Here is a 24,328-nt window from a genome sequence, read left to right on the forward strand (position 1 = left end):
ATTCACGTGGGTGCACATGGGTCACACCATGCAGGAAGGATTCCGTCACGTTATACCACTGCTTTCTTTTATAGAATTCCAAGAACTTGCGCCCGAGCCCATTACTGGTTCACTATCTTGACTTGTACCATCCGACAGTATGGATACAATAGGTGAGCCTACCATTCATATTTTCCCTCATCACGTCCCGACTCCATGAGATCACAATATGACAACACTGAGGTGCACATGCTGCACTCTTTTCATCGGTTCATTAACATTCATCACTTTATTCAGGCATTATCACTGGTTGGTTATCATTTACCTTTGATCACCGCCCCCTTATTACGGAAAATATCACAGCTTTCTTCACTGCACTTGCTAACTCTACGTCGATACGATCATTTACCTTTGGTCACCGCCCCCCTATTACGGGATTTGGAAAACATCACAGCTTTCTTTACTGCACTTGCTAACTCTACTTCGATACGAACGGTGCACATTGACTACTAATTGACAAGCCCCATCTCAACCTCTGGGCTCCTTTACGTTTAATCTTGAACAGATTATTGACTTCGTATACACCATCTATTTTTCCAGCATACTTACCCATTAACATTACTATCGCACAGCATGCATTGTCCAAGCAAATGTATTCCTACCCATGCACCATCAGATAGACTTGTATTAAGAAACTGATCATTTTTCATTTAGAGATACGCTACTGTTTTTGTTTACATTCTAGATTTCCCCTGACGAAGGGATACTTCAAATCCCGAAATGCATTGGGCTTCAACATCTATGAAGATAAAAGCAATTTGCTTGATTCGTTTTTTTCCTTAATGAAAAATTGTATAATGTACATAAGATGTTTTCGTTTATTGTTCAATATATTGTGAAACCAACAATATACATGTGACAATGAAATATCTTCGGTCTTGTTTTAGATTTAAGGTTTAAATTGTCTGCCAGTTAACACCAGACTATTGGTTTACAATTAACGATATATGTGTTTGAAACCTGTATTTTGACTACACATATCTAGGGGTTTTGTCCCGCACAGTGAACAGTGCGAGGTACTCAGTGGGTTTTCCCACTTCCTTTTGTTCTTTCCTTACAGAACAAACATATTTTTAAAAAACTAAAGAAAAGCCAACCATTCACCATTGTTACCTCCTCTGTTCATACTGCAGCATAGATGAATATTATAATGTAGCAACCTTACAATTTTCTTGGCCTCAGGTGGTAACCTTAAGGGATCAATGAGTGCTACTCAGGCAAACAGGGCACACTACCGAAGATTTACATCTACTACCCTTAATGTACAACACAACAGGGCATTTCTTTACACAGAGGACAGGTCAGGATAATCGAGTGTGTGTCATTTCATACCATCTACAAGGTCATGAAAATGGCAGAGAAAAAAAAGGGGAGATATGGAAGATGTATTTAAATACCTTGGGTGTATCAGTACTGCAGATGAGGTCAATCCCTTCCAATGGGGAACTCTACTTCTTGAAAAGGGGATTATTAGATGGGACTTTGTGGAGGAGGCTCAGGAGTAAGGGTACATAATCCCACCAGCAGGAGCAGGGAATGCACTCTCTCTTTCACCCAGGGATGCAAGGTGTCTTGCTGCATTGCGTTGCGTGAAAGTTTTGCTAAATATGGCCCCAGATATTTTTTGGTGTACACTCAATATATGTCTTTGGAATAATAACATGATCTTTCTGACGATAAAGAAATGTCCTTCAAAAGATTCTGTGTCTGATAATTGGGGTTATAACAATGATGGTGAAACATTTAAAGTTCAGCTCCTTTGTCTGAGGACTTTGCTTAAAACAAGAGAGACAGTGGACTGTGCCAAGCACAAGCTTAGGAACAACAATTAGCAGAAGCACAAGTAATTTCAATATCCAACAAAGTGATGATTATTGACATCTTTTGATATGTTAACAGTGATAAAAGACCAATCTGTTAGATTTTGGATGTTGATCACTGCAAAAAGGCAGTTTAGAGGTCTGTACTGCAATAGAAAGGGAGCAATCAATCAATACTGACCCAGTGCTGCGGGGCAAACCGTGACTAATGCTATGCTAACGTGTGACCACAGCCACAGACTTATATTATGCCTGGTCTGTAATGTTATGTCCTTTAAAAGCATCCCAAAAAGTTTTGTGGTCCCAAGGTGGTGATTTCTTTTTTAATATGCTCTTCAACAACAGTTCTATTTTCATTTGAAGTTCAGACCTTCTCTTTTTCTGTTGCCCCACCCCCCATTTGACCCACTTAGCAGGTCCTTTGTTGGGGATCTATGCTACATGTTTCTCATGTCCATTATTGCAGAACTGCATCTAATGCTAATTTTGTTCTTAGTTTTTAAATAGTTCCTAACAGATGATGTACAGCGAGGAACCCCAGTTTCAAGTTGAAGTAGGTCATACATAAAAAAAAAATTAACTGTCCATAAATGATTCGGTTGATGTATTAGATAAGGCCTGTTCGGTCTCCACCTTTCTGTTTATGAAACAACTTCTGACTGCAGCAGTCACCCCCTCGGTTTCTGCATCTGGACTGCGCATGATTCGTACACGACATTTCGGAAACATCTGAGTAAAGATCCATGAATTCCTTCTGGAAGCATGTGCTCCCTAAATGTTTGGTAGGTGATCGAACTTCTGCTGGCGGACTGGCTTCCTCCCTTCAGGTGCTGGAGAGGTGGTATTCCCTGGAAGCTGTGGCAATAGCTGATTCTAGGATACGGTTAAACACATGGTAAATACACATTTGCAACAGCATTTTTATTATCAGCAATAGCAGAGGAACACATACATAAAACAGAGATAGACATGTAGCATTACTGTAGGCAGATTCTTAACAGCGGATCGGTGTTCCACACTTAACATTACAGACTATGGAGACAAACACTGACCCATTGGTTGTTTCTGAGATTAAAAAGATTTAAACACATTCCATGATCTTGACTGTTTTTCATTATAGCATTTACAAGTCTTATGACAGAAATCTTAATGGCGAAGGATGGCAGGATGACTCTCCTGGGATATAAACACTATTTCTGGAAGAGTAAAGGATGTTGCAAGCAAGAGGACGCTTATTTGTCAACTCCAAAGGACATAAAATATCAGAATTTCTGAGTACAAAAGTCCTTCAGGTTAACTTGAGTTCCCCTAATGTGTCTGAAACTTGGCTCTGCCTAAGGGGGAAAAATCCGCACTGTACAACATTGCAAAAGACCAGAAAACAATGTTTTTAAAAAGACCTTGATGTTTGTATATTTTGGCACTATACAGACACGTTTTAAATCTTGGGTCAGTTGCTCAAGGCCCTACATTTCACAGGAGACTCCAGGTAAATTAATTGAGAAAGCTCCCCAGAAAGCTATTGGCATCAATTCACCAAAATGCTTGGGGTAGCGGAAGTAATATCATCCAAAGGTTCATTCACTGATGACATACCCTGATGATGTTAGCGAAGGTCCTGCCACATGACCTTTAACATAATGGCATTAAGGTGGTGACACAGCTGAACAAAAAAAAAAGCAACAGTATACAAAAGAGTAAACATTAAGAGCAAGATAAATGAAATATGTAACAGGTTTCTAAAGCAGATAAAAAAAAATAATTAAAAAAAAAATATATATATATTATATATATATATATATTTCAAAGTATTTCTTGAGTTTTTCAGGACGCAGGAAAAAAGGGTTGCACACAGGTTTTCTTTTGCTCAGGAGATTGTATTTAATGACAAATATATATATATGTATATTCCCCAAAGTAGCTCCTTCAAGTATCACAAGGACCCATGAGAAGTGGCGCACACGCCAGCAGAGCGTACCGACAATAACATCCACAAAAAGTCCAAGGTACGAGTGCTCTCAGGATGAAAGGGATCAGAGTCAAAGTTAAGCTTGCAAAAGCGTTTAATTACACGGCGCGTTTCGACTACAGCCGTAGTCTTGGTTACATGTAATTGTGCATGATACATGATTGGCTTAAATAACATCACAAGGTATGTGTACAAAGGAAGTGGTGTATCGAGTGACAATGGCAGCCATGATGGAATGGTCAAATAGTAACTGTAAAATACATTATAGCATTGTAAACATTGGCATGTATGGATATAGCTTGAGCGTAAGCAAAGAAACAAAGAAGGAAAGCCAAGTGGATATGTAAACACAAAATGCGATACCACTGTATGCTGAGACAACTACCTGTGAATCTCCCTATGAAATGTGAGAAACATGTCTGCCTAGACAACTGTGCACAACAGGACAAGTGTCCTGACATGGGTAGGCATACCTCGTGTGAGAGAGTAGGATCCAGCCCGTGTGGGCAAAAGCGAAGTAGCATAAATCTGTACACCCAGAATGTGAGACGAGGAAAAAACAGTCTTAAATTAACTTAATCTCCACTTTGCCTCCTATATTAATGCAGAATCAGTTGAATTTTTAGATCTAACTGTATAATTGAATAAAATGAACTGCACACTAAAACTTTTAGAAAAAGTACTGCTGGAAACACAATTCTGCATGTACAAAGTTTTCATGCCAATAACCTCAAATACAGTATCCCGTATGCCGAAAATCTTCGCATGAGGAGAAAGTGCAGTAGGACAGAACAACTAGAACATGCTCAACAGGATCTAACAGACATATTATCTGCTCGTGGCTACAATGAGAAAATACTACAAGGGAAAAATTTGAAAGCAAATCTCAAAACAAGAGATCAGTGATTATTTTCAGATTGTCCAAGAAAGGAAGGTCAGCAAGAGTTATGACTCATTACTGGTTACAGTAGCCAACATGGAAAAGCGAGGAACATTTTTCAAAAGCATTGGTCCCTATTATGTAGTGACCCTATTGTAGGCACAAAGATTCACAATAAACCTCTGATAGTTTTCCGTAGGGCAAGATCAATGAGGAATGATCTAGTAGTGAATAGCCCAGAAATGCAACAGGCAACAACTTGGCTCACAAGCAGGGGTGGCTTTAAGAAATTCCATAGATGCAAAGCCTGCAAATATGGGGTGAACACTACACGATTGCCAATACCTTTTGCGGATGGTCTTTGAGAGATTAAACAAGTGTTACACTGCAAAAGTGAATTTGTTGTATATGTATTGAGGTGTACTTGCCAGAAAATGTACAAAGGTAGTACAATTCTGAGGGTACATCTACGAATATTGCAATACATACGGGCAATTGTGAACAAAGACAAATCATACCCAGTGGCCAGGCACTTTGAAGAAATTCATGGAAGTAATTTGGAATATTATGTGATAGATCAAATGCCAAATCCAATAACAGGGGGTAACAGGGACTACTGACTGAGACAATTGGAATCAAAACACATTCTTAGATTCAATCCAAAGATTCCAACAGGGTTAAATATTGATGAAGATCTGTATATCCACTTATGATTTTAGATCAATTGATTCATGTTTAGAATTGAGGCCAGTGTGAAATATGATATTGAAGGAAGAATAATAATAATCCTAACGATTTGTTTTGGGCACAAGACACTTTATGATTATAAATTGATGGACTAGTTGGTAGTTAAAATTATCCCACATAAGCACACTGTACTTTGGAATATCAGGCGCTGGCCTTTGATACACTTCATCATTCCTCGGGGCAGCATTAATGTCACATTGTGTATGCAGTGTGTATGACATTTTTTGAGTCCCATTTTAATTTGCGCAAATTTGCGCAATATAGGATAAAAAACAATAATAACATTTTATGTCGGATTTTGCACAACAAATAGCAATTTGATATTCATTTTACAATCATTTCCAGTAATTGAGAATGATGAAAATGAGGCAATTGCGCTCTTCAATATGTTTTGCATTTTGCACTTTCATTCTATTGTGTGAACAACATGTATTTTGTTCTTGCTGGTTGCACTTATATCTACATTTAACGAAGGTTGGGTGAGAACAAATTAATGGGGAGATGACAGCATAAATATATGCTAGGAGAGCAGGTGTGCAAAAATGGAATTTGAGAAAAATTGCTACCTAATGTGGAGAAAGCCACCAACTGCAAAAGAATTTAATAGGTCACATTGTTTGATTTTAATTCAGTGTCACCTGTTTATGTTAATTTAGTCACTGTTTTATTGTTATCTGTTAATTTATCAAGCAACTTGTGTTTAAACTGTGCAACCATTCAGGTTATATGTGCATTGCATTTTCATATATATTTTTTCAATTAATAATACTTTATTCTAAGTTTAAATTGAATCAAGGAACAAATGTAATTTCTTTGCGATATGACGAAGTAATGAATGTTATATTTTTTGCACAACAAAAGAATTGATTTAATAAAAAAAGAGAGGTATAAACAGCACAAAATGGCGTTGGGCATTTGTTGTGAAGAAGACAGCTGTGATGGTTGAAAAGCGTTACCCCAGCCACAATAAAGCAGTTTAAAGTGAGCCAGAGCGTTTTGGAACCTGTATTTATGAGACAAAGGGTGCGTTGGAATATATATATCTATATATATATATATCTATCTATATATATATATATATATATATACCTACTGTCGATCGTCACAGTACGTTGTGGGGTTTTGCTAATTACTTTTGCGCCATTTAACAAATCTTCACATAATTTTCAATAGTAGTTTGCCACTCACCTCAGCAGCTGTTTCGAATGTTTTGAGGTGAGTTGTTAATCAGAGGCCGAGAAGAAGGGGGGGACCCAAAACTAATTTTTCACATGCAATTTCCCATAGGGAAAATCCTCAATGATGAGGAGAGGAATGGACTTCCCAAACCTCTGTATGCCTTTAGGAAAAATAAAAACCTGAGAAACTCTCTGGTATTTACATACAGAGAAGATCATGTAGAAACACAAACGACCTTGGAAGGTGGCAAAGCTATAGGTAACCATAAGTTTGGTAACTGTAGCATATGTAACCTGTGCAAAGTGACCAAAGAAGTATCTCTGAATGGATCAAAACACAAGTTAACAACCCTCAATAATTGTAGAAGTAAGAGTATTATACATCTTCTACTTTGCCCTTGTGGCCTATGCTACCTAGGCAAAACTGGCAGAGAGTTCAGGCAGAGATTGTGCGAGCATAGATCAGCCAATAATACTAGAAAAGAGAATGCCCCACTAGTATACCACTGGGTAGAAAAGAAACACGATCCCACCGAAATTAGATGGATATTTTAGAAAAGATCATAGACCAGAGAAGAGGAGGAAATAGGGATACCAGAAGAAAAATGAGGGAACAATGGTTTATAATTAAATTTGATACGATCAAGAGAGGCCTGAACAGCAGAGAAGACTGGGAGAAAATTATTATAGGATGAAGATAGTATTATCCCTGCCTTAAGATCACCATTATATGAATTACAAATCAAGTGGACAGATATCCATAGATCTCAGAATAGGTAGTGAGAGGCACAGCATTCTAGCGAATGTAGGGGATGGGCAGGATTGGATAGAATCCAGCCTATGTCGTGTAGAGCTAGTGAATGCTTTAGTCTTTTTCACCTATTAGTTAGAAAATATAGATCAGACTGCAGAAGACGCACCTCAAGTTAAACCAAAGCACCTGGACAGTGGATTTTAAAGCCCCCTCAGCAGCCTGAATCCTAGCAAGTAGAGCATCTGCCAGTCTTTTTGCGGTATTGATAATAAGCACCAGAAGATCTCTAGTGATTTTCAGCCATTCCCTTTTCATTGAGGTTAAGGAAGTCCAGTCTTCTGATTGTGACCCTGAGGCCACACTACCTCCCATCCCTAGGAGGGAGGCTGTTTTCTGTAATATGTCGGCTACAGATTAATCATTGAAACTGAGTCCCTGGGTGTCCTCCATGTCTGGTAGGTCACCAGGCTATCTTATCCGGTAGAAGAGGGAGGAGATAGCTTGTGTATGACGGGCCAATCAGTGTACTTCACACTGTTTGGTAACCTAGTGTCCCACAGGGGTCGCCCGTGCATGCGATCAACCAACAAAAGAAGGGACTGTAGGGCTTTTTATAGAGGTCCAGCATATATACCCAGTCTAGTGCTAATACCCAAAGATATGCAGTTCCTCTTTTCTCAGTGCCAGAGAAATAAAAAATCAATAACCATGTCACCCCTGTTTGTGAGTGCAAACTGGGTGACTCTGAGGGTGGGAGAGAGAGGAGGGGGAATTCGTTCCGTCGGAACTAGGGCAGTGACAGTGGCAAGACCAAAGAGCACATACAGTAGAGACCAGGAGCAGGACCAGGGGGAAAAGGAACAAGTGGTCAACCTGTCACACAGAACCTTAACTGAAACTGAGAAAAGAGTACTCGAAAAAGGACTAGGGTATGTACCAACTCCTAGATCTGACAGGTTCAGAGACAATTGTGAGATCCAGGTTTTTTCCGTAAAATTAGTCTCAAAGCCTTTTTCCATGATACACCCCATACTGGCACAGGAAACTCTGGTCTACGAAACCCCCCTACCTTCACCCCCAGCAACGGTATGATTCCCCCTGAAATACTAACTTTTGAAAAGGCAGTTCCTTCCTTTGTACGTGACACAACTGAAATCCTACGTATCATAGAGGAAGTATAGGGCACGGATGAGATTAACCTTCTGGTCCCACTGGACGTAGAAGCGTTATACACGAACATTCCCCAACATGGCGCTCTAACGGGCATTGAATCATCACTCATGGAAGAAAACTGGACCTCACCTACTCCGGTTTCCTTTATCATGGGGTGTGCCACACTGGCACTGACTGAAAATTTCTTCGAATACAAGGACCAACTGTGCCATCAGTCACAAGGTACTTCCACGGGAAGTACCTTCGCCCCAAGCGTGGCCTGTCTATACATGGCCACCTTTGAAGAAAATGGCATCATGAACACGAACAACCCCTACATCAGTAACCTAACCTTGTGGAAAAGGTTTATCGATGATATTTTAATCTTCTGGAAAGGCGACCTCTCGACGTGTGAGGAATTCTGCCAATGGGTGAACACACAAAATGAATTTTTGAGATTCACATATACACTGCCGCGGTGCATCCATTAGGGCGTTGGAGCATAGCCCCCCCGCCCGCAGCTCCCTCGGCGTCTTTGAACTTAAGTCAACTGAATCAGTTTACTTAAGTTCAAAGACGCCGAGGGAGAACTGACAATCATGTCAGTCAGCATGACGTCGGACCGCCCACCCCCTTCAGAGTCTGAAGGGGGTGGGCGGTCCGGCGTCATGTTGACTGACATGATTGTCAGACGGACATGGGGCAACAGGCAGCAGCACAAGTGCGCACGAGTGGGGAAGGTGAGCGAATTTTCGCGCCGTGCCCAGTCATGCGCACTAGTGTCTGCTCTGGCTGGCGCATGCCCATTAGGAGAGCGAGGGTTGAGCAAAGGCTCGCCCCCACCCTGCGAGCCGCAACTGACAGTCCCGCTGGGTAACCTTACTCGTCTTTGGCATTGGAGACCCTTAGCCCCAAGAGGCAGTAAGTCACGAGAAGAAAACAAACTCCGGGGGCTTATGGCAGCGGAGCTCAGGGTCCTGACACTCGATCACTAGATCCGGAAGACAAAAAGAGTAAGCGAGAGAATCTGGAAGAAAAGAGTGAATGTGTGATTGAGCAAGTGTAGGAATGTCCGAGCGAAGAACAGATTGAATGAATGTACTTGAGCAAAACCCATTACAAAGTCACTCGCCACGAGGAACTGAGCTCTAGGTGATGAAATAGACCAATGGAAGTGAGGGAAAAAAGCACAGATAGAGACAGTGTAGAGGAAAAAGGAAGAGGGGAAGAAAGAGTCAACAATAGGCTTAGGAAAAACCAACCATTCTGAGAGCACCTACAGTCAAGATCCTTCACCTTTTACATCAGTTAGAAGGCAAGTCTACGTACAAGTGTTAACATATCACTACATCTTTGGGAGCACATAGTCTCAGGTGAAGGATCTTGACTGTAGGTGCTCTCTGAATGGTTGGTATTTCCTAAGCCTATTGTTGACTGAACATTACGTGCTCTTGGCCATAGTACTTAGTGTGTACATCTTATCTTAAGCAACATTTCAGCGCTCCTTCTACTCTATTTAAAGGTATTTTCTGTATTCCTGGTATGAATGGCTCCAAACTAAATGGCCAAGAATGAGTTCTGGTTTTGGAATATGCCGAAGGGTTCAGGTTTGTGCAGTAGACTGTGATGAGTTTTCAACTTCCAGAGAAAATATAGAGAGGACATGAGATGAGAGAACTCTCTTAAGGGCATACTTTTTGAGGAGGCCCTCTGCTTTTGATTGCAGTAGGTCAGTTTATTTGGTGATTCACAATTCCAATCATGGGTAAAACATGGCTTGTTGAACATAGATGAGATGTACTTGCAAATTGTTGGACTGCATATTGCATTTCAGGTTTTCAATTTGACCAATCTTTTGACTTCTTACCAACGAAATATGAGTGTCTTCCTGGTCGAGGACCACACTGCTTTTTCTCTTATCTGTCTTGTATCAAGACCCTGCTGGACTATGGGGTGAAAGAAAGCTTGAATAAGCAGCTATCTATGTTATATGACATCTCTTTATTAACGTAATAACTGCACTTTCACAATTGCTTTATTAACCTTCCTGCTTTCTCAAATGTGCATGAAAATGCACCATTTGTCCACTCTTTTTTCAAAATTTTCTCGGGGGGAGAACCAGCCGACCCCCCTTAGGTTGTTCGGGATTGCTCGCTCGCTGTGGTGCAGTATGCCAATCATTTTACGCCTCACCACTTTCAAATGTCACCAGCCGCCCCTGCATACAGTCTCAGAGACGAACATACCCTTTTTGGACTTAAATTTGAGACTTGACCTCACAGGACTGAGTACAACCCTATACAAAAAAACAACTGATAGGAACAGTCTACTATTGTATAATAGTCACCACCCCAGGGCCCTAAAATACAACCTACCCTTTGGGCAGTTCCTTCGCATCAGGAGGAACTGTAGTACCCTCACAGAGTACAGAACTGAGGCCAAAGGTTTGGAGAACAACCTAGGACAAAGAGGCTACCCAGAGCGTCTGGTCAGGAACTCCGTCAAAAGCACTAAGAATAATCCCAAGGAGGCATTATTACAAACAACATTAAAAGAACATACTGACACACTGACATGCGTCACATCATACACACCAGTTTCCACATGCATTAAGGGGTTCATTAAGAAACACTGGGGCCTCTTGAATACAGCAGACCTGGAGATATCCACACCTAGGTTCGCCTTCAAAAGAACTTGAAAGATATCCTAATACACACAAGACCTGAGAATAACAAGGTCCAAAGAAGACTTTGGGACCTTCCTCCTGTTATCGGGCACTACACCTGTGGTACCTGTGCGGTCTATGAACAAACAAGAGCCACAAAGAGATAACACTCTCAGACACGTTTACCTGGACTTTGAAACATCACACGAACTGCAACACATCCAATTGCATATATATATGGTGGTGTGCCCCTGCAATAAGAAATATGTAGGGATGACCATGAGAGCTATCAGGACACGAATTACGGAGCACAAGAGCAACATAAGATGCCAGAGAGTTACGATTAAGATGTACACCCACTACAAAGAACTGAAACATAATCCAGAATCCTTACAGTGGCTTGTCCTTGAAGCCCATCCTAAAATCACACAACACGCACTGTTTAGAATAGAACAACAGTGGATGCACCGTCTTTCCACGGCTCAGCATGGCCTTAATGATGACATACCTTGGGCTTCCTTAAGTGATAGATGAACCCACCCTGGTCAGGTCCTCCTGCAACAATTCCAGGGCCTTTATACACATACATGATCCTTTGGGTCTATTAACCACACTGCACCCTGTGAGTACAACTGCACTGTGTGATGAGATTGTCAAAGTGTATATTGGATAATGGAATGGCACCACAATACACTTAATCAGATGTGCGTGAGTCGACCCTTGTAAATATTATCGAGTGCATGATACTGGCTCCCACATGGTAATGGGGGAGTGGTTATACTACACCATGGACACATAGGTGGTGTTTTTATGGACACGGAGTGGTTACAATCGAATACCAGATATCAGATAAATATATCCTTATGCACAATAGGATATATATGAAAGAATAGCTCGATTGGGCTGACATTGAGGGCTCCCGTACCAGCATGATTTGAGAGTGATTGAGTTTATGAAGAGGAATCTTGCCTCTAACCACACTATAAGATGGCCGTCTCACGAACCAGAAACATATGAGCTGACCTATCTGAACTAATCACGTGACCCCTACACGAACCGGGAACCGGGAAATCGTTCTCCCACTTGTCTCGTAGAACGACATGGGAGGTCCCAGTATGTTCCCATATGCCTTTCAGATCCATGTTATCAGATGATGCCCAGTCCCCATGTGTAGGAGAGTTTGTATGACAGGGTGTGTTTGAGGTTCGTGGTCACGTGCAGACCAAAGGTTGTGGCAAGTATGCCGTAGTTGTTGATATGTAGGAAACTGCCCTCAGGAAATAGTGTAGTCTAAAAGAAGTTGCAAAAGAGTAATATCCTGAGCAATAAATGTCTACAGTAATAAGCACAGTTCACAACAATAGTAGTCTCAAGAGTTCTTCTTTGTCTTCTTTATTTCTTTAAAACACACTTCAACCCAGGTCCTAGCCAACACGTGTTTCGTCTTAGTGTGGAGTCAACCACAGACGTCTTCAGGGCTAGAACATTTAACACAAAAAAGCCCATATTACAATACAGAATTTTTCACAAAAAACATGTCTGTAAAGGACAACAAATAAACCCAAATAACGTGAGCATACAATGAGCAGAGACCCCTAACCAAAATTGACATGCTCATGTTAACAAGAGACGACAAAAAGTCCAATCTGGCACCTAATAGTGTCAGCACACTTAATTAAAAATATCACCTCACCGTGTAAATTATAAAAGTGGAAAAGTGCAACCAATGTGCATAAAAAAGAGTCCAAGAAGGTCAAAACCAGAAAGAACACCAGCCAAAGCAACACCGTGTTGGGAAAGTGAGATCGACAGAAAGAAGGTCAATGTATAGAATGTAACATATACCTCAGCAAAACTCTATAGTCATCTGATATTCAGGCAGGCACTCACCAAAATACGTAGTAGCTCGATGTAGATGAGAAATGTGAAATGTAGGGCAATAGAAATATTTCATCCAAAAGCGTCAAAAGCCTGAACCAATATGGCTTATAAAGCATAATAAGAGACGCAATGAGACAGCATTAAACCAATGACACCTCCAAATATTAACGCAGCTAATCGCACAGTATGCGTCGGGATCAGCTAATAATCCTCAAACATACTCACTTGCAGGGGACCAAAGAGCCCATGAAAGCTGCAGTGGGCTATCCAAATCAACCCCAAATCCAGAATTTCATATCAGGTCACCTAATTTAAACATTCAAAAATAGCTCAAAATGAAAGTATCACCAAACCTAGTTGGAGTTCAATCAATGTTTGTGAAACGTAAATTCATGTTCTCTCTATCACACTCTCTGTAAGAGTTTGGTCAACAAATATATGCCATCAGGCTAGCACAATTACATATTTTAAAACCCATGCTGCAGCACTAAGGTTATACAATATAGAAAGTCTGTCATAATGTATGCATATGTAACCCGTAATCTATAATAATCTTGTGGGTCATACGGGAGGTACAGCAGACCTCAAGTCACCCTTCTGTAAATCAAGAGGGAGTAAGCACCCTATAAGACAATCATTATGATAGTAACCCTACAAGGGTACCCGGGCAAACATAGTGTCAGCAAGTGGCAACTTAACTTGACCAGATCACATACGCCAATGGAAGAGTCAGTAATAAATACAATCGTCAAGCGGTCTAAAAGAAAGAGTTAACACAGGGCACAGTGAGCCGTGCTGTTAGCTATCTAAACAAATATTATTCAGTTGATAAGTGCGATGTAATAAAAGTAGTCCGCTATCAATAATTATATTGAAAATCGTGTCAAAAAGAATTCACAGCTATGTAACACAAATTAATACCGCTGCTATAAATGGCAGATTAATACCACTGCGTAGCAACTCATAGCAACGTAAAAACAGTAAGGAAAGCGCCAAATAGTTATAAAACATCGAGTGAGCATAAACTACGCGTATACGCACGGAGTAGTAAGCCATAACATACCTTAAAAGTAGCAATTCACTCGAGGAGGGCACTCCAATTCCTAGAGGGTGCTTACTCCCTTTTGACTTACAGAAGGGTGACTTGAGGTATGCTGTACCTCCCGTATGAGCCACAAGATTATTATAGATTACTAAATGCAAATAGCACACTAAAATAATGCAACCATCATAAAGGGCACATAACTAACATCAGACGTTACACATTTATAGGATGAAAACCAGAAATATTACACAATGTCTGGCATTATGTGTGAACTAACTTTTCTTTTTATTTACAGCTGAGAGCAGATGCATTCTCACTTGCTTAAATGAATACAACCGGCGGAATAATCAGATCCAGGGGATATTAATCCACCTGACATGTGTAATATAAAAAACAAGGAGGGATTATCCTTTCTCCCCTTAAATTGGTCCTGGTGAAAGCCATCGACTCGGCAAGGGCGCATGTTAGCTAAAACATGTAGACCATTCTTTTGACCTTTTTGAAAATGATGTGAAGGACACATTACACATCCACCTTTGTTTTTAACATTACCCTTATCATTGTTTTGAATAAATGTTTTGAATAAATGTAAGTCTATGATATAGAAGTAATTTGTATTCACATTTTTACAAAGTAGATCCCAACTATTTCCCCGGGATTACCTCCTGGTGGAGGCCAACAAGCCCGATGATGCCATCAATCATGACTACGCAGATGGCCAAAGACATACTAAAGGCAGAAAATGGCTGTTGAGGGTCCTACACATATTTTTTATTAAGATCCCTCGAGTTCTTAGGGCTTCACTCCTTTTTGATTTTGTGTAAAGGTATGAAGTGTGTCATGTAGAGGGTGAGGTCTATCCCATGTCCCGAAAGTATAGAAGAAAGTTGTCTGCGTGAGACACCACGTGGGTTACATTATCTAGGGGGATTCCCCACGCTACCACCCAGCAAAGCTGGAGAGCCAAGGGTTCAACAGCAATGGCAGACAGCAGGGGAAACAATGGGTAGTCCTGCCAAGTGCCCTTTTCCACTGAAAAGGTTGGTGAAATGAGCCGGCCCAAGCAGATTCTGGAGGTAGGGTTAGTGTATAATAGTTTGGTATGCGCTAAGAGACGTTCCCCCAGCCCCATCTTGGCCAACACCCGAAAGTGATAGTCCCAGGTGTGGGTGTTGGAAGGCCTTCTCTAGGTCCATTATCAGACATGCTGCATGTGGGTACCTTCGGGCATGACGGAGACTGCGAATATTGTGGGGCGTGCTGCGTCCCAGGAAAAAGTCATTTTTGTCCGGATGTATTAACTCGGGTAGGAGCTATTTGCCAGGATCTTCACTACGAGTTTATAACCAGCACCAAGGATGACGATCGGCCTGTATGAGGGGAGATTCAATAGGATCTCTGTCGGGCTTTGGGAGGGACACCAGGAGGGATACCTGGAGAGACAGGGGAAGTCCCCCAAGGTGCAGGATCTCGTTGTACATCTCTTCCAGTCGTGGTGCTAGGCTTCTGGCAAAGGCACTGTGGTACTAAATTGAGAACCCGTCCTGGCCAAGAGTTTTGTTTGTGGCCAGGTCTTGGATGGCCTGTTTGAATTTAGGGTCTGTGACATTGGCATCCATGCTGGCTCTGGTGGTGGCAGGGATGCAGGGGGAGAATGAGCCCTGCCAGAAAAGTGCCAGGAGGCAGCCGTACATGTACTCCTCCTGATGCGTCCTCGCCACGTAGGCATTTATGTTGAAACAGCGCAGCTGCTCTAGTAGGACAGTGAGATGAGTCCTGACCTTGCTCAGCTCTGGACTCTAGAGGGGTCGTGAGTCACAGCCTCCTCCGGAGTGGTAATGTGTTTTTCAGGCTCCTGGATCTCTCTTTCCAGTAGCTTGTGTATCTCTGCCATCTCCTGTAGAGAGACCCCTCTGGTGACCAGCTTGAAGGCATCCATTCCAGTTCCCTAGTGGAAGCCATGGCCTGGTTCTCTATAAAATATTGTCTGATATGATCTTTCTGAGATTCACAAAACTCTGTGTCCTCCCAGGTGTTTCAGAGGGAGACACCACATGGGCACCGGGGGGACTGGGGCATTCCATACTATAGGGAAGTGCCTCTTTTTGACATGGTCACCCCCACTTTTTGCCTGATATTTGATGCAATTTTTACTGAAGTGCACTGGGTTCCTGCTAAGCAGGTTCCCAGTGACAGTTCTCTTTCCCTAAAACAATATAACTATTCAATTTTTCCCCAATTGGGAAGACCCTTAGAACCTCTGTAAGTCCCTAGTAAATGGCACCCCTGGTACCTAAGACATGAGTTCTGAAGAGGGTACCTAAGGGCTGCAGTATGTACTGTTCCAGCCTAAGGGACATACTGCTAAATTAATACAGACTGCCACAGCAGCCTGCGTGAAATGATGCACACAAATGTGAAAACATGACGTGCCACATACCCTATGTGCCATGTCCACAGACACTGAATGCAATATATGTAAGTCGACCCTACAGCAGGCTTTATAACCCTAAGGCAGTGTGCATAATTTTACAGGTGCTTGAGCAGATATGCCCCTTTGCTTTCTAGTTTAATTACTAGATAGTACTGTTGTATTCCATATAGGTACCTTATATAGGCGCAGGTAACATCACAACCTTTCACCTATATTCTTCCCTACATTACATACATAACGGTTCTTAGGCACTGACCTGTTACCTAGATACAACACAGCATTTAGAATGCAGGTTTTTCCAAAGTTCGAATCTCATACATTATGCATGAGGCTTCTTGGAAGCACAGCAGGACTAACAGCAGGACTGACATTTCCTGAATAATATCTCTGTATAAAGTTCAGGGCTGACGTCATCTATTAGGCTGACACAGTAACACAGCAAGGTAGGACCCCTGGGGAGACCTATGGGTATATATACATCATGTCTTGCTTAGAGAGAAAGAGGAGACCGCGACTTCCCGGCTGACACACTGACCAGAGACGCTGGGGTTCCTGCATGCAGACGCTCTAGCTAGCAGTGGTCTAACATCCCTCGTGGGGTGTCCAACTCGAGACCAGGACGGGGTCCCACATTCTTTCATTCTCAGGTAATGGGGTGGACTAGATCCTAGAGGGATTCTTGGCATAACACCTACATAGATGCTAGGTACATTTTAGGTACATCTAGTTAGGGAGGCATCGTAGGTGTACACACTTATTGTTTTTTGTTTTCTATGTACTTGAATATATTCATGATTACTGCAAGATGGTAGAGCTATACCATCCCTTTACTTTTGTAGTATTGCTAATCATATATCTCTGCTACTGTCTAAGGGTTGTTGCAGCTCATTCTTTTCTACACTAGAATAACAACTGTTCAATAAATTCTTATTGAAACACCCAGACTGTTTATTCTGTGTATCTCTGAGACAGAACTAAGTGAGCATGAGTGACTGAGCGAAAAGTAGTATATTGTTTCCACGATCCTGGGGGATCAGGGTTGTCATGTTCTGAGGTTGCCAAGAACTATTCTCTCCCTGATAAGAGGAGATTCTAGTGGCACTGTGAGCTAGCTAATGCAAACAGGCTAACGTATCCGGTTGGGGGGCTCAGAACCAGTCTGCCACCAAACTCACAGTTTATGTTATTTCAGAACACGCAGATCCTGTATAGGGTATATAGGAACTATACAACATGGCGCCCAACGTTAGTTGGGTACTTATTTAACAGTAGAATCTGAGTAGTTCAGTCGTGCTATTCTCTGAGATCCCTACTCACAAACCACCAGAGACGTCTGGAGTGGGTGGGCACAAACTCCACCACAGCTGAGTAGGCGAAAAATCCTATTTATTGGCTGTTGGTAATTAAAGCTTGAAGGACACTGTTCCTAAAATTGTGCATAAAAAACCTTATCTTAGATCCCTAGGAAGATACTTATTCCTCTAAACAATGACTGAAGGCATGGACAAAAGCAGGGGGAGTGGTGGATAATTTGCACTTCACAGGAGGAGAAGATATACGCAATTCCGAATGCAGAAAAATTCAGACATATAGTCACCATGAAACTGTTAGAAAATGGTTTATCAGCTAGGGGTGGCTTAGTAGTTTTTGTGATTGAGGCACATGAATCGAACAAAACAGAGATATTTTATTTGTGGGTTACATTCCCAGCAGCAAATACAAGAACAAAGACATTTCACTCTTCCACAGAAGGAGATGCACAAGTGGAATATGGTCAGTTCAAGGACATAGAGATTCCACTCACGTACCAGAAACACTTATACTGGTTTAAAGGCACCCTACCCCACATAAGAAGAAGAGTAAGACTCAGCCCGCTCGGAGGAGAAGGAGCAACATGGCCGATATTAGCGGCCTGCACACCACATCCTGACATTGACACAATGCCACAGGCAGACTTACTCATACAACACAAAGATTTAATAAAAATCTATAGAAACTTGACACAATTCGTCATGAGGACATTTACCTTCCAACCAGCAATACTTGCAATAAATGGAACTCAGGGTACAGCAACTAAAATCACACCACATATATTACATGCAGTGATGGGCAAAATGCCCTCTAAATGTGAACAAATGCCATTCTGGGTAGCTCAGAAAATAACTCAGCTCGAGGCAGTATTCCCGAGTATTACCCCGTATGAAAAACACAGATGGCTAACAATCTGCTTGCCCATGGGGATAACACCACAAGTAGAGGACTGTACTATTTGGGGTACAGTCTTTGCTGCCATATATACCAGAACTCATGGTATTCCTTCATTAGCAGTGATACCAGATGTATTAAGCCAAATACAAAACGAGTACGGAGCAGAGCGTGCTCTGAACTTAGGGATGAAGGTACTAGGTAACTATGTCCAGGTATCAGCCATAATACTAGCTAATATTAAAGGGGAAGCAGATTCGGTTCCCATCCGCCAACGCCTAAGGAAGTTCAGTCCATTAGAACAGGAACACGAACTACCCTAAATAATTGAAACTGCATATGCAGAATTAGACAGAGACAGTTTGGGTGGGAAAGCTTTAAAACCACAACTGAGGGGGGCGTGGCCAAGATGGCGCAGAGGCAAATCATGCCTTGATGACTCTCCTACCAACTGCCGTCCCGCACAGCGCTCCCTGGGCCCAAGACGGGGCATACAAAGTACTGGACGGTCCCCTGTCCTTTGTAGTGTGGGCGGCTGCGGTGAAACTGCGAGTGGAGCCACCGGAGAGCAGCGGCCAAGTCCTACGGCCGGCAACGGGGTGTCGGAGGCGTGGAGGTGGAGACGTGTGGGCCCAGAGCGAGGCCGCGTCTGCGCGAGGGTCGCAGCCTCAGCGGCCTGATTCCCAGGGGTGGGCCATGTCCATGAGGCCCGGCCACATTGCGCACCCCACAGCACTGCAGCAGCCCTTCGAGTACCAGGACGACAGCACACTTAAAGTGAGGCCCTGAGGGCCATAGCAGCTGGCCGGCCAGGGTGGAGTGACTCTCTAGCGCCGAAGGAAGCGGAGGACACCTTCGACTGGGCCTACTTCTGCTGGGCTCTGGATCCACCAGTGGAGCCCTATGGTGAGTGGAGTGCTTTGCTGTGGTCCCCATCGGCGTGCAGATCGGCCCGACTAGCGCGCTCTCGTAGTTGGCCCACTTGGCGGCACGGAGTTCATGGGGTGCGGCCTGGCGGGGCCCGAGGAGCTAGCAGGCCGCTGGGAAGGCCGGGACGGCTGCCAGGGTTTGGAGGTGGGCCACGTGCAGCGGTACCCCAGTGCCCACTTGCCCCCTCACTTGCAAAAGAGAACCAAGTGAACATCCTGGGAGGGTGGCGCTTCCGCCCATTGCTCATGCCCTAGGTGCGGGGCTAAGACAGCCTGAAGCGGGGCCTTAAGCCCAGGGAGAATCAAGCCAGCGGCCCGCGCCCTCCTGCACATGCTTCCTCCCCCCTGGTTTTTGATGGGCACTTTGGCCTGGGGTAGAACAGAGCTGCCGCTGGGAGGCAGGGGAAGGTCCAGTGGAACAGTGGGCCCCCCCTTGGTGCATCGAGAGGCGGATTCTGGGCTACGTGGAAGAAGCAGCGCTACAGCCCGAAAGACAAACCCAAGCGGCCTAACCTTCGCTGCACGCCAGCCCTGGGGGGCTAGCGGTGGATCCCCCAGGCAGAGCCTACGCTGTAGTGAGCTGGGGTGAGTGGCCGCTTCGGGATCTCTTTGCACAGCCAGGGGGACCTGGAGTGTTTGTGCTGCTTGTACCGGCACATGCAAACTGTAACGTGAAGAACTGGGAGGCATCAGGCAGGTGGCAGAAACAATCTCCCCACCATGGTGGCCAGACGCCTCAAGGACCTCCTCTCCAGACCCGGGGGAGCGGGACGCAGGATGCGGCCGTGCCTCCTGGAGGATCGGGTCATCCGCCCAAGCACAATGCGGAGGAACCAGTGACCCGGTCATTTATGGAGGCGCTGTTCACCTCCTTGAGGGATGAACTTCACTCCCTTAAGAGCAAATTTGCTCAGGAACTTAAGGAGACACGGCGAGATGTAGATGCTCTGGGGGAACGTGTGGTGGATCTGGAAGAGAAGGAAGGGAACAGAGAGGAGGAGGTGAAAACTCTTCAGCAAGAAGTCATCTGACTCCGCGAGCAGCACAAAGACATACAGGCACACCTGGAGGATTTAGAAAATCGTTCCCGGAGGAACAATGTGCGAATTAGGGGAGTGGCATCCGGGGCAGAGGGAGATGACATTTTTGGTTTTACCCGTGAGCTCTTTCATCACATCCTGGGGGGCCCTCGGTAGTCCCCGATCCAACTGGAGAGAGCACACAGGGTGGGCCTCCCTAGGCAAAACTCTTCCTCCCCACCAGACATCCTGGTCTGTGTGCATGAAGGAGAAGATCCTTAAGAAAGCATGCAGTTCTCACCCCATTGTTTTCCAGGGCCCTTCCCCTACTCTCTCTCAAGACCTTGCGGCCATCTCCCTGCAAAAGCGAGGGTCATTCCGACCGGCGACGGCACACCTCCGAGGTCTTGGCATCTCCTACTCGTGGGGTCATCCCTTCCGCTTAATTTTCTGATGGAAGGGAAAGCTCCACCAGCTACTTTCACTGGAGGAGACCTGCTGAGTGCTGGGTATAGCACTTCTAGAGGAGCAGCGTCCAGCGGGCATGCCACCACTGTCTCAAAAAACTAAAAAGAATGGTTGGCAGAAAGTGGGGCGCCACCGCACCCCGACTAAACCGGACCCTGAAGAGATATCTAAGGGTCGGCAGGTGGCCCATGAAGCGGTCCCTTCCACTTTGGCTAAAATTGTTGCCCCCTAAACTGGGTCCCGGTTTCTATGATATGTTCACCTAGAGCGGGGCGGGGGGAGTCGTGCCTATGACCACATTTCATCCCCCAATGGACTCACCATGTGGTTTTGTCATACCACAGGACTAGATATTTGTTCATCTTTCAATTTTTTTCACTGTTGTTGCTGGTTTTTTTGCGAGGTATTTTGTTGGGGTCCACACTCACCCACACAGGGGATATTTTATCTGCACATTTTGTATTGATTCCTCTAGGTACACGGTGCTTGAGGTGCATGGAGGGCACGGAGAGCACCCAGAGACTAGTAGAGCCGTAACTACATCACCCCATACATGACAAGTAAGGACATCCGAGTTCTGTCGCTCAATGTAAGAGGGCTCTACAATCCGATTTAACGGACGGCCATTCTTAATTTTCTAGAGTCTTCACAGGCAGATATATGCCTTTTACAAGAGACTCATCTCCTTGCCAAAGACTGTCATAGGCTGAAGTCTAGGGCCTTCCCACAGCAATTTTTCTCATCAAGCCCTTCAAAGTCGGCAAGAGTAGCGATTCTGGTGAGCAACTCTTTCTCCGGGGCAATTGAACAGAAGGTAAACAAAATCAGGGGGCGCCTACTAGTGTACAGGTTCACCATTGCAGACAGGTCACTTGTGATCGGTTATTTATATGCTCCTAATGAGAAACAAGAATAGTTCCTGCATGGAGCACTGGACAGGGCACTGGGATCGGAGGATCAACTAGTGTTAGTGGGGGGAGATCTTAACCTGGTATTCGATAACTCTCTGGACAGATCGGCGCAGAGGTACGGCCAGGCGGGGGTGCTGTCTGCGGATGGTCTGGTACGTCTGGAAAAACTAGGGGGGGTGGATTTATGGAGGGCCAAACACCCACAGTCAATAGCATTCTCTTACTACTCTCATGCGCACAAAAAGTATGCCAGGCTGGGCCACTTCTTAGGCACTAGGGAGCTTCTTTCACTCACTAAGGAGGTTGAGATACACACAGTTTTGCTGTCAGACCATGGGGCGGAGACACTATCTCTTTCCATGCCCCCGACCGCACGCCCCCCAGATCCTGGCGACTACGAATCCCCTTACTGCACCGCACAGAGGTTAAAAGCAAATCCAGCACGCTCTCGATGACTTCCTCCACCACAATGCTACCCCTGAGACATTGCCGGCCATCTTGTGGGGAGCGCTCAATGCCGCCATCAGAGAGGAATTTATAGCTATATCCTCTGCAGATAAGCAAATGCGCAAGGCTAAGAGAGAGGACCTCACCGGACCAGTGAAGGAACTCGAACGCCTACATCAGTGGACGGGCGCCCCGAGAGTATGGCGCCAATTATCCAGCCTCCGTGCTCAACTTGCGGCACTGGACCTGGACAGGGCAGAATACTCTGCCCTTCGCCTGCATGATTCCTACTATGTCAGAGCAGACAAATGCGGCAGGTGCTTAGCCACTACTCTTCGTGCCAAACACAATGAGCAAGGAATCTCTGAGATCTTCTCACCCACAGGGACTCTGGTCACAGAGGGCCCAGATATAGAGAATGCCTTCCAAAACTTTTATGAGCACCTGTATAACAGCCAGCAGCTCGATCCAGAAGCTGGTTCTTGCTACCTGAAGGGGGCTAACACATCAGCTCTCACCTCGGATCAGGGCGAAATCCTGGATGAGGACATCCATATAGAGGAGGTAATATCGGCGATAGCGCGCCTCTAGCTGGGCAAGTCCCTAGGCCCCGACGGGCTGGCAGCGATCTTTTATAAATCTTTCTGCCCCACAATAGCCCCTATTCTTACAAAACTATTCAATTCCTTCTCAGGCCCCAGGTCCATCCCCCCTGAAATGTTAAAAGCCTTGATAATTGTCCTACCCAAACCTGAGAAAGACAGGCAACGATGCAGCTCTTACCGGCCCATTTCCCTTTTAGACATTGACTTTAAATTATTTACGAGCATCATCACCCACAGACTCGATGATTATATGCCCTTCCTAGTGGACCCGGACCAAGCGGGCTTCGTCCCTCATCGGCAAGCAAGCGATAACACCAAGAGAGCGTTGCACATTATTGAAAAGGCGAACAGGTTCCAGGGGGAATACATGCTCCTGGCGGTCGACGCCGAGAAGGTCTTTGACCGGGTCCACTGGCCATATCTCAACCAAGTGCTGGAGCACTTCGGGATAGGGGACAGATGCAGGGCTCGCATTCTTAATTGTTATCGCCCCCCACAGCAACAGCCAGGGTCAACGGCTTCACCTCTTCCTCCTTTTCCATCCATAGAGGTACCCGTCAGGGCTGCCCACTCTCCCCCTATTATTCGCTCTGTATATGGAGCACATGGCACAGAGGGTCAGGGATCACCCGGACATCGCCGGGGTTCCCTTCGGCGGTGACAGGCACATTATCAGCCTGTATGCCGATGATGTGGTGGCATCTCTAGTGTGCCCAACTGTCTCCCTCTCAGCCTTCCTAGAGGAACTGCAGACCTTTGGAGCGCCTTCGGGGTTCAAAACCAACATCACAAAATCTCAAGCACTCAGCCTCTCGGTCTCTCAGGGCACGGTGGACCTTCTTGAGTCCCAATACCCGTTGGAGTGGGCCTCGAGGACTATCTCCTACTTCGGGATCACCTTAGCCAATTCAATATCGGCAACAATAGATAGTAACTATGGGGCACTCCTCCGGCAGATACGGAGTGACCTGGGGAGGTGGAAACACCTTAAGGTCTCCTGGCTGGGTCGGATAGCGGCTTGTAAGATGACGGCCCTCCCCAAAATACTATACCTTTTCCAAACCATGCCTCTTACTCCTCTACGGGGTATGCCTGCTAAACTTCAGTCAGAATTAGCGTAGTTCATCTGGCAGGGTCGGAAGCCGCGTAGGAAGCGGTCTCTGAGTTACCTCCGTCCAGA

At 44.6% G+C, this 24,328-nt stretch overlaps 1 protein-coding gene across 1 annotated transcript in view; it reads right to left on the bottom strand.

Annotated features, from left to right (window-relative positions):
- Positions 1 to 815: 815 nt before the first annotated feature.
- The window catches only part of LOC146789841 (cyclin-dependent kinase-like 4), a 516,383-nt gene continuing 492,870 nt past the window's right edge, over positions 816 to 24,328 (bottom strand). Inside the window, exon 10 of the mRNA XM_085632203.1 lies at positions 816 to 2,732. Within this exon, the coding sequence (XP_085488329.1) occupies positions 2,631 to 2,732 (102 nt within the window). The 3' untranslated portion in view covers positions 816 to 2,630. The remainder of the gene's footprint in view (positions 2,733 to 24,328) is intronic.

The sequence above is a fragment of the Triturus cristatus genome, chromosome 10 (assembly GCF_964204655.1).
Source record: "Triturus cristatus chromosome 10, aTriCri1.1, whole genome shotgun sequence".
Taxonomy (NCBI): domain Eukaryota; kingdom Metazoa; phylum Chordata; class Amphibia; order Caudata; family Salamandridae; genus Triturus; species Triturus cristatus.